We start from the raw sequence: 17815 nt of genomic DNA on the forward strand, positions 1-17815 counted from the left end.
CGGGTTCAGATGCTCCCGGACCAGTATGCACAACTCATCATATGACTTTTCTTTGGGTTTCGCTGGAGCGAGCAGGTTTTTCATGAGGCCATACGTTGATGCCCCGCAAACGGTGAGGAGGATTGCTCTTCGTTTGGCAGCGTTCGCTTCTCCTTCCAGCTCATTGGCCACAAAGTATTGGTCGAGCCGCTCCACAAAAGTTTCCCAATCATCTCTCTCTGAAAATTTCTCCAGGATGCCCACGGTTCTCTGCATTGTTGCAGTGGGGTTCGTCATCTGTATCTCGTCGCCAGTTGTTACATCTTGAATAAAGAGTCAGTCTAGATAGTGCAAGCTCAAAGAAAGGTATGACTATAGTCCTTTATTACAGATCTCAGAGTGCCTCCCCAGCCTGTGAGGTCTCCTTATATACAGGTGCTCCCAAGGGATTGTGGAATCCCTTGGGACTCCAGGGGATAAGCCCTCTGGTGGTTAGACATAGTATTTATAGGTTTACATATGTAACACCTTCCTCAGCGCATTTGCTGCTGAAACCCTCATCCATGCCATTGTTACATCTAGCCTTGGTTATTCCAATGCTCTCTTGGCTGGCCTCCCGTCTTCCACCCACCTAAACTTATGCTCATCCAAAACTCTGGTGCATGTATCGTAACTTGCTCCAAGTCTCACCCATCACCCCTGTGCTTGCTGACCCACAGTGGCTGCCGGTCAGACAATGCCTCAATTATAAAATCCTCATCTTTGTTTTCGAATCCTTCCATGACCTCAGCCTTCCCTATCTCTGCAACCTCCTCCAGCCCTAACATCTATTTTGTTGAAGACAATTAACAAGTGCCCCCTGATTAAAGGGGGGGGGGGTCAAAAGCTCTACAACTATTTTTGAGTTGTATCTGTAAAACATAATCATTAAATCAAGTACCCTCTTGTTTTTTTTTGATTTTTGGGGGGGGTTTTTTGCCTCCAGCCCGACAAGCCTTTGAGATCTTGGAGCTCCTCCAATTCTATCCTCTTGCGCGATTCCCGATTTTAATCGCTCCACTATTGGTGGCCGTGCTTTCATCTGCCTTGGCCCTAAGCTCTGGAATTCGTTTCTTAAACCACTCAGTCACCTCTTTCTCCTCCTTTAAGATGCTCCTTAAAACCTACCTCTATGACCAACCTTTTGGTCATCTGTCCTGATATCTCCTTCTGTGGCTCAGTGTCAAAAATGTTTTTATTGATATCGATCTTGTTAAGCGCCTTGGGACGTTTTGCTACATTAAAGGGCTTCACAAATGAAAGTTGTCGTAACAATTAAAAAATAATTTCAGTCATGAACTTAATAGGCATCGTCTTGTTTTGTCGACAGGCACGCAACATGATGACAAATCACGTTGAAATGCAGCATCCCATCATTAGCGAATATCATTAGTAAAATGAGACAGCTCTTCAAACAGAAATAGATTTGACAATTTTTTTTCATGAAAGCAGGGCTTTAAAATAACACTTTCAAATAGCCCGTACTAACATAATTTCACCTGCTTAACCTGTTATGCATAGTCATGATTGGTACTAACTATTGGAAACAATGTTGGGTGAAGGGGCAGACGGAGACAGAGTGCAAATGCATTAAAACGAATATACCGCGTGGATTATTTTAAAAGCCTATTTCCAATGAGGATTGTCGGGACCCTCTTAAACTCTGAAGCCAAATGTACTGCCGTCTACCCAGCTACATCACCCAATTTACCACACAGCATATGCTGATACTTAATATCCACTGTAGCAGTTTTAAACCACTCCATTTAAAATCATTCAACAAGCATTGAACAGCGCTCCTAACATAGAAACATAGAAAATAGGTGCAGGAGTAGGCCATTCGGGCCCTTCGAGCCTGCACCGTAATTCAATGAGTTCATGGCTGAACATGCAACCTCAGTACCCCATTCCTGCTTTCTCGCCATACCCCTTGATCCCCCTAGTAGTAAGGACTATATCTATCTCCTTTTTGAATATATTTAGTGAATTGGCCTCAACAACTTTCTGTGGCAGAGAGTTCCACAGGTTCACCACTCTCTGGGTGAAGAAGTTTCTCCTCATCTCAGTCCTAAATGGCTTACCCCTTATCCTTAGACTGTGACCCATGGTTCTGGACTTCCCCAACATTGGGAACATTGACTGTGACCCATGGTTCTGGACTTCCCCATCATTGGGAACATTCTTCCTGCATCTAACCTGTCTAAACCTGTCAGAATTTTAAACGTTTCTATGAGATCCCCTCTCATTCTTCTGAACTCCAATGAATACAAGCCCAGTTGATCCAGTCTTTCTTGATATGTCAGTCCCGCCATCCCGGGAATCAGTCTGGTGAACCTTTGCTGCACTCCCTCAATAGCAAGAATGTCCTTCCTCAAGTTAGGAGACCAAAACTGTACACAATACTCCAGGTGTGGCCTCACCAAGGCCCTGTTCAACTGTAACAACACCTCCCTGCCCCTGTACTCAAATCCCCTCGCTATGAAGGCCAACATGTCATTTGCTTTCTTAACCGCCTGCTGTACCTGCATGCCAACCTTTAATGACTGATGTACCATGACACCCAGGTCTCGTTGCACCTCCCCTTTTCCTAATCTGTCACCATTCAGATAATAGTCTGTCTCTCTGTTTTTACCACCAAAGTGGATAACCTTACATTTATCCACATTATACTTCATCTGCCATGCATTTGCCCACTTACCTAATCTATCCAAGTCACTCTGCAGCTTCATAGCATCCTCCTCGCAGCTCACACTGCCACCCAACTTAGTGTCATCTGCAAATTTGGAGATACTACATTTAATCCCCTCGTCCAAATCATTAATGTACAATGTAAACAGCTGGGGCCCCAGCACAGAACCTTGCGGTACCCCACTAGTCACTGCCTGCCATTCTGAAAAGTACCCATTTACTCCTACTCTTTGCTTCCTGTCTGACAACCAGTTCTCAATCCATGTCAGCACACTACCCTCAATCCCATGTGCTTTAACTTTGCACATTAATCTCTTGTGTGGGACCTTGTCGAAAGCCTTCTGAAAGTCCAAATATACCACATCAACTGGTTCTCCCTTATCCACTCTCCTGGAAACATCCTCAAAAAATTCCAGAAGATTTGTCAAGCATGATTTCCCTTTCACAAATCCATGCTGACTTGGACCTATCATGTCACCTCTTTCCAAATGCGCTGCTATGACATCCTTAATAATTGATTCCATCATTTTACCCACTACTGATGTCAGGCTGACCAGTCTATAATTCCCTGTTTTCTCTCTCCCTCCTTTTTTACAAAGTGGGGTTACATTGGCTACTGATCCAGAGTCTATGGAATGTTGGAAAATGACTGTCAATGCATCCGCTATTTCCAAGGCCACCTCCTTAAGTACTCTGAGATGCAGTCCATCAGGCCCTGGGGATTTATCGGCCTTCAATCCCATCAATTTCCCCAACACAATTTCCCGACTAATAAGGATTTCCTTCAGTTCCTCCTTCTTACTCGACCCTCTGACCCCTTTTATATCCGGAAGGTTGTTTGTGTCCTCCTTAGTGAACACCAGGTAATACACCAGGAATTAACAGAATATATGCAGTCATTACAAGGACAAAAATGTGAAATTTGAAATGAATACACTTAAAAAGTTTTAAATTAATACGGGGGGGGGGGGGGGGGGAAAGGAAATATTTAGATAATGCCACCTCTATGCATGAGTGTTGGTGTTGCTTGCAGCAGTGAGGCAGACTGTTTCCCTGTCCCCAAAGGACAGTGGAGTTGAGTGGGCAGCGTTAGGTGCTGAATCTTCTCTTTATAGCAGGCAGTTGCCTATTGGAAGTTAAGCATCAACAATCTGTAAGTTAAAAAATGAAACTTAACAAGTTAAATTAAAATATTATTTGTGTGTGCGTGTGTGTTGGTGCTGCGCTCCCGGTGCCATGTGCGGGCCGCCGCTTGTTTTGGTGCCTGTGCTCCCAGAATGCTGCGGGCGAGGAAGATGGCGCCGAGCGGCAGGCGGTGCGGACACCGAGCGGCTTCCTTGTAAAAAGCTGGGCTGAAGCCGGTGGGATAATAATGCGAGTGTGAAATGTTTCCCGCTCCGACCTTCTGGATGAAAACGCCTGCTCTCTCTATGTGCACGAGGAGTGAGGAGCTCCGCGGCTGCAGCTATCACATCCATAAACATTTCTTTAGGACTCCCAGCTCTCGAGTGTCTGTTGAACACACGCTCGGTTCGGTCTGAAGGAGATGGCGGACTCGCAGCAGCGGCCCTGCGCCGCCCGCAAGCCGCCCCGTTCGCAGCGACTCCCGCGGCTCCGAGAAGAGCACGGAAAGGTAAAGGCCGTAAATAAGAGGCCGGCGGCGGCGGCCGTTGTGTTAGAGTCGGGCGGAGAGTTTGAAGAATGAGGAGACGGAGCCGTTGGACGCGCGGCCTCGGCCGGAATGGGCTCCTCGGGCGCGCGCCCTTCAGCCCAGCTTGTCTTTAAAGGGATCGCGCCGCGCGGCTTCAAATGTAAATTGGGTCCCGCCAACCCGCGGCAAGCTCTTTCCTGCCGGCCAACTGGGCGCAGCTCCGTCACCCCCCTCCCCGCGGTGTGGCGGGGAGTTTGCTGCTGTACTTTGTGCCCGTTTCATGGGCTTCGTCCCCGTTCGGTTAGAAACCTCCGCTCAGCGTCGCGGGTACATTTTGCAGAAGAGAAAGGAACCGGCCATTTGCTTTTTTTAAAAAAAAAAGCGGCGTATCTCACACAAAAAAAGTAAACCTTAGAGATTCGATTTGCAAAAGAGTCGAAACTGAAAATAATAAACACTAATTCGGCTGCCCCTTTAAAGCTTTACTTATGATGTCACGCTGCTTAAATCCTTCTCGAACTTTCTTTAGTTTACTCTTCGCAGCAGAGAGCTGAACAACATGAGACTTAATTTCCAAAAATAAACTGATCTAACCACCTCCTGCCCATGGTAGCAAATCAAAACAGTTGTACAATACAGAGATCCAGTAGTGAAAAGTTTTAATGAAAAAATAGTTTTAAATCTTTGACATAAATTTACAGCTAAGGAACATGACACGGGTAGAATCGACCCAATGTTAAATTTAGGTCGATTCTGATTGTCATGTTCGTTAGCTGTTTGATTTTTCTGTGAGGTTCCCTCCAACTTTTATCACTTCTCTTTCTGAAGATATTGCGCCGGATTTTGCTGTGAGCGGCGTTTGTTCGACTTGCACTTGTCCATTGACTTTCTTCGGGGTTTCACACAGCAGTTTCTCCAGGGCATCTGGGACAGGACCCATGTGAACGGGGCAAGCAACTGTCTGTCCTGAAGCGAAACCAGGAAGTGTCAGAATAGTTAAATCAATGTCAAATCAGGTACAGAAAATGAAAGATTGCATTAAGAGAGAGAGAGAGAGAGATAAGAGACAAAGACAAACAAAATATTTGATTTAATTAAAAACAAAATCTCCAATTATAATTAAAAGCTGAAGAAATGGGACTTCACACTTGTAAAACTTAGTTTTCAATGCCAAAGAGGTTTGATTATAATTAAGACTTGCAATGCCGTTACTTGGACTGGAATGGACGAACCCTAACTTTTTTTGCCAAGTTTAATCGATATCTGAGGTAAGTCCGTTCAGTACATTTGAATGGTGAGTCATACGGCAAGATGCTGTTTTCAGGAAGCTTGCAGAGTAATGTCGCATCTCGGACAGCAGCTTCTGGATTTCCGCATTTAACTGCGCATATGCGGTCACTGGAAGTTGCTGTTGGCCGCATCGTTATTTTCACAGCAAAATCCGGCCCTCAGCCCAAAATTGGCACTGAAGCCAACCACATTCTACCATGGTCCCATTGAGCTTGGCTAACTCAGCATACCCACATTTGGGTATATCCTGATCTGTATGGCTAATCTAATGACTAGATAAACTCTGTCTCCAGTGGTTATCAGTTTAATTATTTGACTAATTGGTCTAATGTTGAAAATAGGCATTGGTTGGTTGATTTGCTCTGTCAGAAGTACACAGTAGAAAATCACTGTATGGCAGTAGATGCAACATGTAGAAATAGATGTCCAGTCGATAATTTGTAAGGTCATGCTTTAAGAGGGAGTCATTCTATGGGTCAAACTTTAAACAAAAAATTGCATTTATGCATTTTGTATAATAATTTTGTTTTAGTGAATGTTGATGACTGACATGAGAAAACTGATTTCAAGGAGTTGTTGAGCCAAACATTAATCTAGGGGTGTTGATGGGCAAATTGAAAATTTCATAACTGAAATACTTGGATTAATAACTGACAATCTATTTCTTTCTTGTTACAAATGGAAGTTAAGCTGAAATTGTCAAATATTCATAAACTCATTTTTCTAAATGGAAGTAAATGAATTGCACTGCCTATCTATATATGAGGTAATTCCACTCTGTCTTCTGTTACCTATTTCATTGCTAGGACCAGATTATAATACTGGGTATATTGTGATACTGTATCAAGCTCAAATGTTGAACTATTGTACAAATAAAAACGTGTTAAGTGATCAACAGAAAAGGGGCACTAAATTAAATTTCAGTAAATATAGAATGTTCTACTTCAGAACTTGATGAGTTCTGAAATCAAATAATCAATTCTTGTGGCATATTAAAGCAATTAACAACTGTTGTTTACTTCCCTTTGTTGTACATCTATGCTCATGTAATATTAGGATCTCACCGTATTTATGCTGGACCTCGATTACATTTGACGTTTGAATTCAAGATGGACCTCAATTCACTGCTTACATTGTAATTTCTCTGTGGAGTCTCTCCAGCAGTATCCAGACGAGTACAATCCTTGATTTACTTGCACATTGATGTATATGTACTGCAGAACATCAATTAAAAAAAATGTATTCAGTCGCCTAATTCATTTAAATATAGCAATATGCATTTTAATGTGAGAAAGTCATTCAGGCATTTAGTGGTGCCCTTCCTGGGTGAGGTGACCTTGCAGTTGTTTTGGTGACATTGAACTTCAACCTTATTGGTTTGACCAAAACAAGTGCACACCCATACTGCAGCATTCTGCTCATGTAGGTATGTCGCTATAGCAGATAATACCAGTGGTGAAACTGTTGGTGTGAGAAACAAATATATTTTGTAAATGCTGAGCTAAGAGTTTTTGTTTGTCAACTGTGTTTGAAATGCAGATTTGACATATTTACAGTGAATAATCAAGAACATATTGTAAAAGATGGTTTGAGTTTATTCTGGTGTTCAAATGGCACAATGTATGATGTATAATACTATGAAGTTCACCATCTGTATATTTATTTGATTGTTTAGCAGCTACATGCTAATGACTCATTTTCTGTGTGTTGGAAGTATAATTTCAATTTAAACATAGTCTGCAGCTGTGTTATTATTTGCCCCAGCTATTTGTCTGTTTTTAACAGGTTTACAGATAAAAATTCAGTTACTTTATTTTAAAGATGTATTCGCTTTATCTTTCAGTTTTCTTATAATTGGCTAATTGTCTTCAAAATGTCTCCTTCAGTTTAAATAATAGTGTTTATGCCAAAGGTAACTTTGTGACTGTGATTAATGTCTCTCTTGACTGAAAGTAAGTCTGCTTGTAGCCTGCAGTGTGTAATGTCTATATTTCTTTTGCATTCAGCGTATGTGCTGCAAATTCTTTGTACTCGTATAAACCACCTGTAATCTATTAAGGCACTTGAGCTTAACAGTGTGTGTTGACTAGCTTTGGTATTTTTTAACAGAACGTAGTTGGTCATGCAGCCTCATTGAGCTAGGAGTGCTTGATATATTATGTCCCAACATGCTCTTTAACCTGTATCAATGTTACCCCATGTTCCCCCATCTATCAATGTTATTTTTGTATTTGAGATGTAACTCCATATTTTCCTCCCTCTGAGATTGAGCTGTCATGATATCCTTTAAATGTTTTCAAAGAACCAACACATGGAGCCGGAATTTGCAGTGGGTAATAACGGTGAAATAACAGCATTTGCCGTTATTACCTTTCTGAAACTGACAGCAACTTCAGGATGTAATGCTGTTTCTATACAGAAATACTGAAATTACTGTCGGTCATTCACTACTCCGACGCTGGCTGCCCCCATTGCCGGCAATCAGTGTAATCCGGGAAATCAGTGAAACTGACAAACCTGGGCCTTTCCGCGGTAATATCGCTGTTAAATACCCCATTAAATGATGAACCTTGTTGGATTAGGTATAACTGAGGTTTTAACAGCGTTTTTATTTGTTTTTGTTTTTTTGTCTTGTAACACTCCTGTGAAGCACCTTGGGATGGTTTACTCTGTTAAAGGTGCTATATAAATTAAAGTTGTTGTTGTATTGACTGCTTAACAAATGTTATGGCCCTGAAAAACTATTTTTTATTTTTATGGAGTGGCAAATGTCTCCATTATGATAATTGCAATTTTTAAGAAACCTAAAAAAATATATTTATAGTTTGTTGATATTTCAGGTTCTACCTTATCCCCATGTGAGAACCCCAATCTTTATTTTGCTCTCTTTTTAAAAAGTCTCATGACTCAAGTTCTGCAATCATTTCTTTGAACTCTTGCACTTTGAAGATAAGGCGCTAAAGATTGCATATAACATTTCAAATGTGATTTCAGCAGAAAACTACAAAATGTTAAAATCATTTATTTTAACCTATTCTTAGATATTCTTAAAATAGGTCTGAGTTACTTGTTTTGTTAACGTCATATTGACTGGAGCATGATCAATAATCACCAAAGATTCTTTACTTTTCCACCTTTTATTGTAAAGGTCTTGTAGTAAGAACTTCAATTTATATAGCACCTTAAGTCATCAGATCTTGGAAATTTTAAAAAGGGCCCAACGTGGTCTATGTCTTCATGTTGACACTCTGTTTATTAATCAGCACATTACAACAGTGACTACACTCCAAAAGTACTTCACTGGCTGTAAAGTGCTTTGAGATGCACAGTGGTCGTGAATGGTGCTGCATAAATGCAAGCCTTTAATCATGTGAACAAGGTTATAATTAACAGATGTGCAAAACATTTTGAGGTGAATGGTTTTATAATAATTTCAAGCATAACTAAGGATGTTGTTTGATTCTGTTCTAGCACATTTTTATCCTTCCTACTCAGTGGCATCCAGCTCCAGCTCTGAAGCCCCTTGATCCATGCATAGCTGTGTTAGTTTGTTTTCTGTCTGTCTCTAGAAGTTCATGCGAATTCTACTCCTCTTCTGTACAAAAGAATTAAGTGAAATTAATATAAACTGTTCTGAGTTGTACTATTATAAATCTGCTACAATTTGTATAGAATTTATTTGCTGATATACTTGGAGACAAGTAAGAATTTTTATCCAAAGTCATCTTTTCCCAGTTTGTATGTCAAAATATGTTCCTAATCCATTAATTGTCAGATATATCTCCTGGATTATAGCAATGTTTTTAGGCTGTCATCTTTTTATTGACCGATTTTCCTATTTGGGTTATCTATAAAGTACATTATTTACAAAATAAGTAGTAGAATTTTTATTGGGTGGAGGAAATCTCATTGCAAATTATTGTATTTTTTATGTGATCATGTTTATACCTACAGGTTGAGCTTGTTTACAGTAATCTGTAATGACCTAACTGTTTTGCTTCAAATCTTGCTCAAATTAAGTGGTAATAGTTTTACATATTGTGATTAAGCCATTGTGAAATAAGGGAAAAACAGTTCTTCAAAAAAATTATTTTCAGTGCCTCAGGAAAATAAACAGGCATTTATCTCAAACAAATTTGTTTTGGTATGGTAAATATATGCAGTTAGCAAAGAGTATATTTTCATATTCAAATTGAGGAGAGCATAATCATATTTTTTTAAAAAATGATTGAGGTAGATAAACTAAAGTTCACGGTGAAAGTTTGTGAAAGCAACAAAGAACTACCTTCAGATACTGTAATGTTGCACATCACCAAACCGTGAAGTCCCATGGAGAAGTGGATTTGTTTCAGATACTTTTATTTTTTGATCAATTAAGTTGCAGTTGTATGCTGTATTTTTGTTTACAGTATGAACAATCTTGGAATTCTTGACATTGCTTTTCATGAGCAGTTGTCTATTTTAATAACAGGTGGTCTCAAGCTGCAAGGAAAAAATCCAGCACTGGTAAGTCCAAACATTTCAGTGAACATGCTTACTCTAGGTATTAAGTTCTCTTAGCATTTTTTTTTGATCATTTTGCTTGTCAAATACTATGAATGATGTAATCCCACCAATAAGTAAGTGGCCTTTTTCAATATAAAGCGAAAATGAATGAAAAACACGACACATTCTATGCAGCTTAATAGTTGTATGTTCTTTTGCTAGTTTCTCACTGGTAAATGTAATGGCCCAGAAATTCTCCTCGGTCTTCCCGTGGACAATTGCCTCCCGACCGGAGAATTTTTACGAAAGTATCTAGTGGTCTAGGAGGCGCCCTGGATTGCAGTGGGGAGGCCTTCTCTTCCTGCGCTGCGAAGCACGCTCCCGTCCGGAGGGTTCCCACGCAGAAGATGCAGTCACGTGTGATTGCTCAGCCAATCGGGTAAGTATTCACAGGTTCCCATTAAGAGCACTGAGACTCGCGTATCTACAAGTCCTCAGTGCTATGAATGGAAACAAAACCAAACACACAAAATAATAAAAAATAAACAGACCACACATATTGAAATTAAAGTTATTATGTCTTATAAAAATAAAATGTTCCCGATTTTTTTTTTTTTGGGGGAGAAGTTTTTTAAATTATGGCTAAAAATAAACTTACCGTAGTGGGGAGGGTTTTAAACAATAAAATGTGTGTTTATAATTTTATTTGAACACATTTTTATATGTTTTAAAACACTTGTGCCTGTAAAAGTAGGCTATGCGCCTGCTTTTATCAGGCGCAAGATTTTTGAGGACATTTGCTGGGTAAGATATGTGTGAATACCGCAATCTTGCCCAAGCAAATGCCCTCACTCCCGATATGCGTGAGATCTGTCAAGTTCCAGCTTGATTGATCGGAAAAGCCAGTTTTCAGCACATGCGCATTGCCAATGCCTTCCAATGCTTTCCCGGGTCTGTAGAAACTCCGTACAGGCCCGAGACTTCGGAATTTCAACATCAATATAATTTCCATACTTGCTGTGCTTTACAGTAAACAAGTGATATCTATATAGGACTCTGTATATCAGCATTTTGTTATCAGTAATAACTCATAACTTGGTATTCACAGTCCAAAAGCTAATGAATGTCCTGTGCTTTGCAAATTGCATAAATTATGTTTCAAGACTGTTCATAGAGATGAGCAGTTTTGATTTCACTTCGGAGACCAGAAATAAACACATTCATAGAGGTTAAATTCAAAAATATTTCTTTGTAGAGCAAGCAATATTACCTTGATACAGAGAACAGAAATGTTGTGGTTTGTAGCTTCTGTGATCCTAGGTTTGTTCTATCAGACCCTAGCTATTTTACCTATCTTTATATTACATTGGGTGTCCTGGCCTAACCAGAATCACAAAGCCATCTGGTTATCACATAGAAGTATTGTTTCCTTGTCTCACTCCGTATCCAAAGACTATCCATTTATAAGCCAGTTCTACACCACTTAGAGAGCCAGAACATTGGGTTACTATCAAATACTTGCACAGACATATCCTAGCTTTAACAAAGCTACCACTTCACCCTGATGACCGTAACAGGTTTACTGGGAAAAATGATCACGTATTCTTGAAAAGATGCATAGCAGTACAACATACAGGCCAGCTTAACAGTTACTGTGTCATGTGCTCAACATACCAGTGAGGTGAACACTACCTCTTTGTATAATGCATTTATTGAACAATATTACATATGGGAAAAATGAAATACTATGTTAGTATTAATGATGTAAGTACACTTGTCAAATTTTAATCTATGGTCACTCAATTTATGTTATGAAACAGCTAGTTTTCTCATGAAGTTAATGGAGGGACCCCCACCCCCCCCACTTCCCAGATGGCTCAGTGGTAGAACTCTCACCTAAGTTAGCAGGTCATAGATTCCAGCCCCACTTCAGACTTGAACAAATAATTTAGGCTGACACTTCAGTGTAGTACTGAGGGAGTGCTGCACCTTTAGGTGCCATTTTTCAGATGAGACACTAAACCAAGGTGAGTCTGCCTGCTCAAGTAGATGTTGACCAATTTCTTACAGTTTACATCAGTACCTGTAGTGCAAAATGGGTTGATAGCAAATTGACAACCTGTTTCACACCATGCCCAACAGGCTGCCAATTCACTATCCACTCATTTATGTTACTGACATTGACCAATTTCAACCCCATTGGCACATTTGAATAGCCGAAGCATTTCTGCTGTTCTGGCCAACACTTAGCCTTCAACTAACATCATTAAAACAGTTTATCATATAATTTATTTCATGTTTGTTGGACCTTGCAGTGTGTAAATTGGCAGTCACGTTTGTCTGCATTACAACAGTTACTGTACTATAAAAGTAATGCTTTGGCTGTGATGTGCTTTAGGACATCCTGAATGGCACTATATAAATGCAAGTTCTTTCATCCTTTTAAATGCAGGGTAATGCATCATTGACTAGGAAGATCCCAAGTACTGAATTAACTGGCACTGGTAGGGGGTGGGGGAGGCTATAATTGGCCTTCACACTCCTAGGTTAGAGATGGGAGGAAATTGGTCAGGATTCCTGCTGCTGATTTCTATGCACTTGCCCTGGCTTCTTCTTGGATTATTTTCCGACACAGCCCTGCAGTCCAAGGACACTGAGCTGGAATTGTGCCTTCATCAACCCAGTTGAGATTGGCCAACTTGGTACAGAATAGGGATTGAACTTGAGATCTCACTGGTCTGTATTGCAATTCATTTACTCACTGATCCATTGGGAACTGGAGGTTACATTTTCCCTCCTTTTAACAGATTATTTAATAGTTTACCATTAGTCAAAAAGCACTCTTCCAATTTTATAAAGTAGTCAAATAACTATAAAAGTGCTTTTTGTGCATTGCTAGAAAACTTTCTGTAGGAATTTTGGAATTGTATAAATGCTGTCCTCAGCTGTTTCAAATAATTATCACCATTTACAGTTTATCCAATGTGCTTTTATATAAAGGCATGAAATGCATTCTTTTCTTTAAAAAAAAAATGCCTTTCATGACCACCGGACATCCCAAAGCACTTTACTGCCAATGAAGTACTTCCAAAGTGTAGTCACTTGTAACGTAGGAATTGCGACAGACAATTTGCGTACAGCAAGCTTCCACAAAGAACAATGTGATAATGACCAGATAATTTGTTTTTGATATGTTGATTGAGGAATAAATATTAGCCAGAATACCGGGGTAACTCCCCTGTTCTTCAAAATAGTGTCATGGGATCTTACACGTCCACCTGAGAGCAGTTGGCGCCTTGGTTTAACGTCTCATCCAAAAGCTGGCACCTGCAACAGTGCAGCACTCCCTCAGCACTGCACTGGAGTGCCAGCCTATATTTTTGTACTCTGTTAACAATCTCTAAACTGGTATAATATTGAAAGTCAGGAGTTACGTATTTCTTGAAAGCAAGTAGCAGTATACAGGATACATAATTAACTTGTTTGAGAAATTTAAAAATTCAAACGTTAACATTTCAATATTTAGGATTAAAGTACAAAGTGGCTATGAAGCACTTCAAGGAAGGCTTAAAACTTTGCCTGACAAAGTGTCTTATGATGTTATGGTGAGTATGAAATCATTCTGAAAAAAAATTCTCCTGGGGAATTATGTAGATTTTTTTTTTTCCCATATAAATTGAAAAATCAGCTTGTTTCCTTATGAGAACTCCTATTTGACTTTCACTAGACTTGTAAATCGGGGGTAACGGCAAGCTATCCTTGATTTCCCCAGTGACATTGTTCACAGTGAGTCAAGTTATGCTATTGTGGAGGATTTCTTGAGGTATAGTAGAGAGGGTGCACATCTCCAGTGAAAAAAGCATTGCATATTGAGACTTACACTCAACGATAATAAAGCACATTCCTATAAAATATTTAATGTCACATTGCAGAATCGACCATCATTTCCATCCTCTATTTTTTTTTTCTCCTTTGGAGTTGGTCTAAGCCATAACTTTTATTAGCATAATTCATGGTGTTTTGACACTCTGAAGCTATGGGCACTGGCTAGCTGTTTTGTTTTTTTTCTGCTAATTTTCTCTGCTCCCTGAAGCTGTGGACTCCTTGCTGAGTGACGGCTTTACAGTGCCCCCCAGTGCCTCATTCACGTGGAGACTATTCATGCATGAGCATAGATGGTGAGCTACTTCAGGCTATTCAAGTGCAATATGTGTCATAGTTGAGCACGATCTTGCCCACATGAGGCTGCTAGATCGTAATCAGCAATGAGAACTAACTTGCCACAACCCAGGGATTGAACATGGGACCTTCTTGATCTGTTTGGCTGAATTATTCACCATTTTAACGGGGTCATCAGGGTAGCCCAGCTACTTGGTTTTAACATGATTGATACTGTTGAGTAATTACCCTTTTGGCCAAGACATCATACTAATTCTCTACTTAATTTGTGAGATCAGCAAACAGTTGTTCTCAATTTTGTCATTTGAAGTGATTGTCAACATATTTAGTTGCCTGTTTTGTCTTATTTTCTACAGAATACTTAAGTTTGTGCAAATGTCTTTTTGTGTGTTTTGGATAGATTTGTCTTTTTGAAATATTTCAATTAAGATGTTTCCTTGTGCCAATTAATACATTAAAAAAAAATTCTTGGGACGTGGGCATCACTGGCAAGGCTGGCATTTATTACCCATCCCTAGTTGCCCTGCTATAACTGAGTGGCTTGCTAGGCCAGAGGTCAGTTAAGAGCTATGGTGTGGGACTTGGGAGTTACACATAGGCCAAACCAGATCAGGATGGCAGGCTTCCTTCCCTGAAGGACATTAGTGAACCAGTTGGATTTTTAAAACAATCATGGTCACTTAGACTGATACCAGTTTTTTTATTTTTTTATTTTTTTATTTCCAGACTTTTATTTTTGAATGGAATTCAAATTCTCAAACTGCCTTGGTGGGATTTGAACTCCTGTTCTCTAGATTATTAATGTTAATCTAATTAATTTTCACACAGAAGTGCCATTTTTGGTTGCATACTTTTGAGTAGCTCAAATCTAAAATGAGGGGGGGGGGGAAACTCTTTGAGGAATTGCTACGTGCTTATAAATTTTCACCTCCCAGTTAGAAAAAGAGCACGGTATTCTTTGTATATGTTTGACACTTTGAAGTGTGATGGATGCCCTCCAAACTTTTATATAATAGAACGATAATTTGTTTTCTAGCACAAATCTTTGGTGGGTAAAGGGCACTTTTTAAGTGGTTCTTATAATAATAATGATTTACATTGTCCTGTTTTATTTTTAAAAAGTTGAAATACAATTTACAAAATGAATACAGACCATTCAGCTGTTCATATAAACTTTTTTATTTAATAATTGTTTTTTTGACAGGTGCCATTTGGCCCACTTGCATTTATGCCAGGACAGCTAATCCACACAAATGAGGTCACTGTTTTACTAGGTGACAATTGGTTTGCCAAGTGCTCTGCAAAGCAAGCTATTGGCCTGGTGGAGCACAGGAAAAAACGTGAGTTACTTTAAATTTTAAACTTGAATTTTGTTCTTTTTAAATGTAGTTGCAGGGACAATGTTTCATATGTTTTGTCATATTAGCCACATGACCTTTCATGGGGAGAATATCAAACAGGAAGTCCTTGGAGGTAAGTGGCTAACAGTAATTGATCTTGAGGACATTTAAGGATAAAGAATCTCATTTACTGCTTGGTTCAGCATTGGCAGAACGAACTACTCGTGCTAATATATTGGTGTTTGGTCTGACATGAGCCTAGTGGTCTTTATGTGCTACTCAGTGGTGGTCTTTTTTGAGGCTGTGGAATAACTCCACAAATGCCTTTACCTGGGTATATAGCTAGCTGAGCATTCTTGATGAGTCTTCAAAGGAAATACACTGTACTGATAATTCAAAATAGTATTCTGGCTGAAAATTTGGAATTATACAGTATTTGAATTAAGCAATGTAAATAACATGGGTAAAGTGGAAAATTAGTACTTAAAAAAAAAAAATGAATTAATTTACTTCAATTCAGACCATGTTTTTCAAAAGGTGATCCCAACTATAAGATATACCTGATTCCAGATAGGCAGTCTAAGTGGTTCTGAGGATAGGCTCAGATCACATTAGTTTCTACATTCATGCTCCGAATAGTTTGAGTTCCACTATCCCCAGGGACAGTGCTGAGATTTTGCTCCACTCCTTGTTCTTCCACTGAAAGGAACTATCTGCTTAATATGCTCAGATGTTTAGTCAGATAGTCTATTGTTTTGAAATAACAGGAACACAGCTGTGGAGCAAAACACATTTTAATGCAAAACATTGAGAAGTACTACACCTGTACCTTCACATGCAATTACATTTGCAATTCTACATAAACAATTTCATTAGAATTAAATAATTTTACTACAGAATAATTAGTTCTGATCAATTCAATTCAGTTTGCCACTGGATTAGCTCAATGCAATATTTATCTCTTATACAATGGTGTCCAAGTTTGCAAAATCATCCATTGACATAATCACTTCATTGGGTTTGGTGCACTTGATTGTCCACTCAACAATTCACTGATTGCATTTGTAGGGGAGTTGGGCTGTAAGGAGACTTGAGTCATAGTTCGGTTACAGGAAAATAAAGTGGACATGTCTGTAGAATTGCAAATGTAACTCCATTATTCAAGAAGGAAGGGAGGGAGAAAGTAGGTAACTACACAAATGTCAGTTTGACATCAGTTGTGGCAAAGTTATTGGAATCTATCATTAGGGACAGTGATTGAGCACTTGGACAAATATGAGCTGATCAAAGAGAGTCAGCATGGATTTGTGAAAGATAGGTCTGACTAATCTAGTTGAATTTTTTTTAGGAGGTCACTAGCATGGTGGATAGGAAAATGTTTATGGCTGCTTATGTGGACTTCCAAAGGCAATTGATATGGTTTCACACAAGATTAACAAAAATGAAAGTACACCGAATTGGTGGTAACCTTGTGACATGGCTTGATAATTGGTTGGAAGAGAGGAAAATGAGAGTAGGGGTAAAGGGAATGTTCTCTGGTGGGTTGTGACAAGTGATGTTCCTCAGGGATATGTTCTGGTGCCTTAACTTTTCACCATATATATTAATGACTTGGATGAAGGAATAGAGAGTTGTACGAGAAAGTTTTCAAACGCTACGAAGTTAGGAGGCACAGTAATTTGTGTAGATGGGAGCAGGATGTTAAAAAGGAACACAGACTAAGTGAGCGGGCAAAACTATGGCAGGGGGAGTATGAGATTATACACTTTGGTTCTGACCAAGACCAATTGAAATATTTTTTTAGAACGGTGAGGGACAAGGAGCAAAAGGATTTAGGTGTCCATGTACACACATCACTAAAAGCTAGCGCACAGGTACAAAACATATTCAAAAACAATGATGTTTCAGTTGTGCAGAGCCTTGGTCTGACCCTATCCGGATCACTGCAGTCAGTTTTGGGTACCGAACAATAGGAAAGATCTATTGCCCTTGGAGGAGGCACAGCACAGATTCACCAGAATGATACCTGGGTTTAAAGGGTTAAATTATGAGGACAAGTTGCATAAACATGGTTTGTATTCACTTGAGTTTAGAAGGTTGAGGGATAATCTAATCAAGATGTTCAAAACGATAAAGGGATTTGATAGGGTATATACAGAGAAAC

The 17815-nt window shown here is 39.5% G+C and overlaps 1 protein-coding gene across 1 annotated transcript in view; it reads left to right on the top strand.

Annotated features, from left to right (window-relative positions):
- The first annotated feature begins 3979 nt into the window (after positions 1-3979).
- Positions 3980-17815, top strand: part of uri1 (URI1 prefoldin like chaperone) — a 53533-nt gene continuing 39697 nt past the window's right edge. Inside the window, exons 1-4 of the mRNA XM_070898078.1 lie at positions 3980-4339; positions 10119-10153; positions 13659-13737; positions 15516-15651. Of these exons, the coding sequence (XP_070754179.1) occupies positions 4253-4339; positions 10119-10153; positions 13659-13737; positions 15516-15651 (337 nt within the window). The 5' untranslated portion in view covers positions 3980-4252. The remainder of the gene's footprint in view (positions 4340-10118; positions 10154-13658; positions 13738-15515; positions 15652-17815) is intronic.

This window comes from Pristiophorus japonicus, chromosome 13, assembly GCF_044704955.1.
Source record: "Pristiophorus japonicus isolate sPriJap1 chromosome 13, sPriJap1.hap1, whole genome shotgun sequence".
Lineage (NCBI taxonomy): Eukaryota > Metazoa > Chordata > Chondrichthyes > Pristiophoridae > Pristiophorus > Pristiophorus japonicus.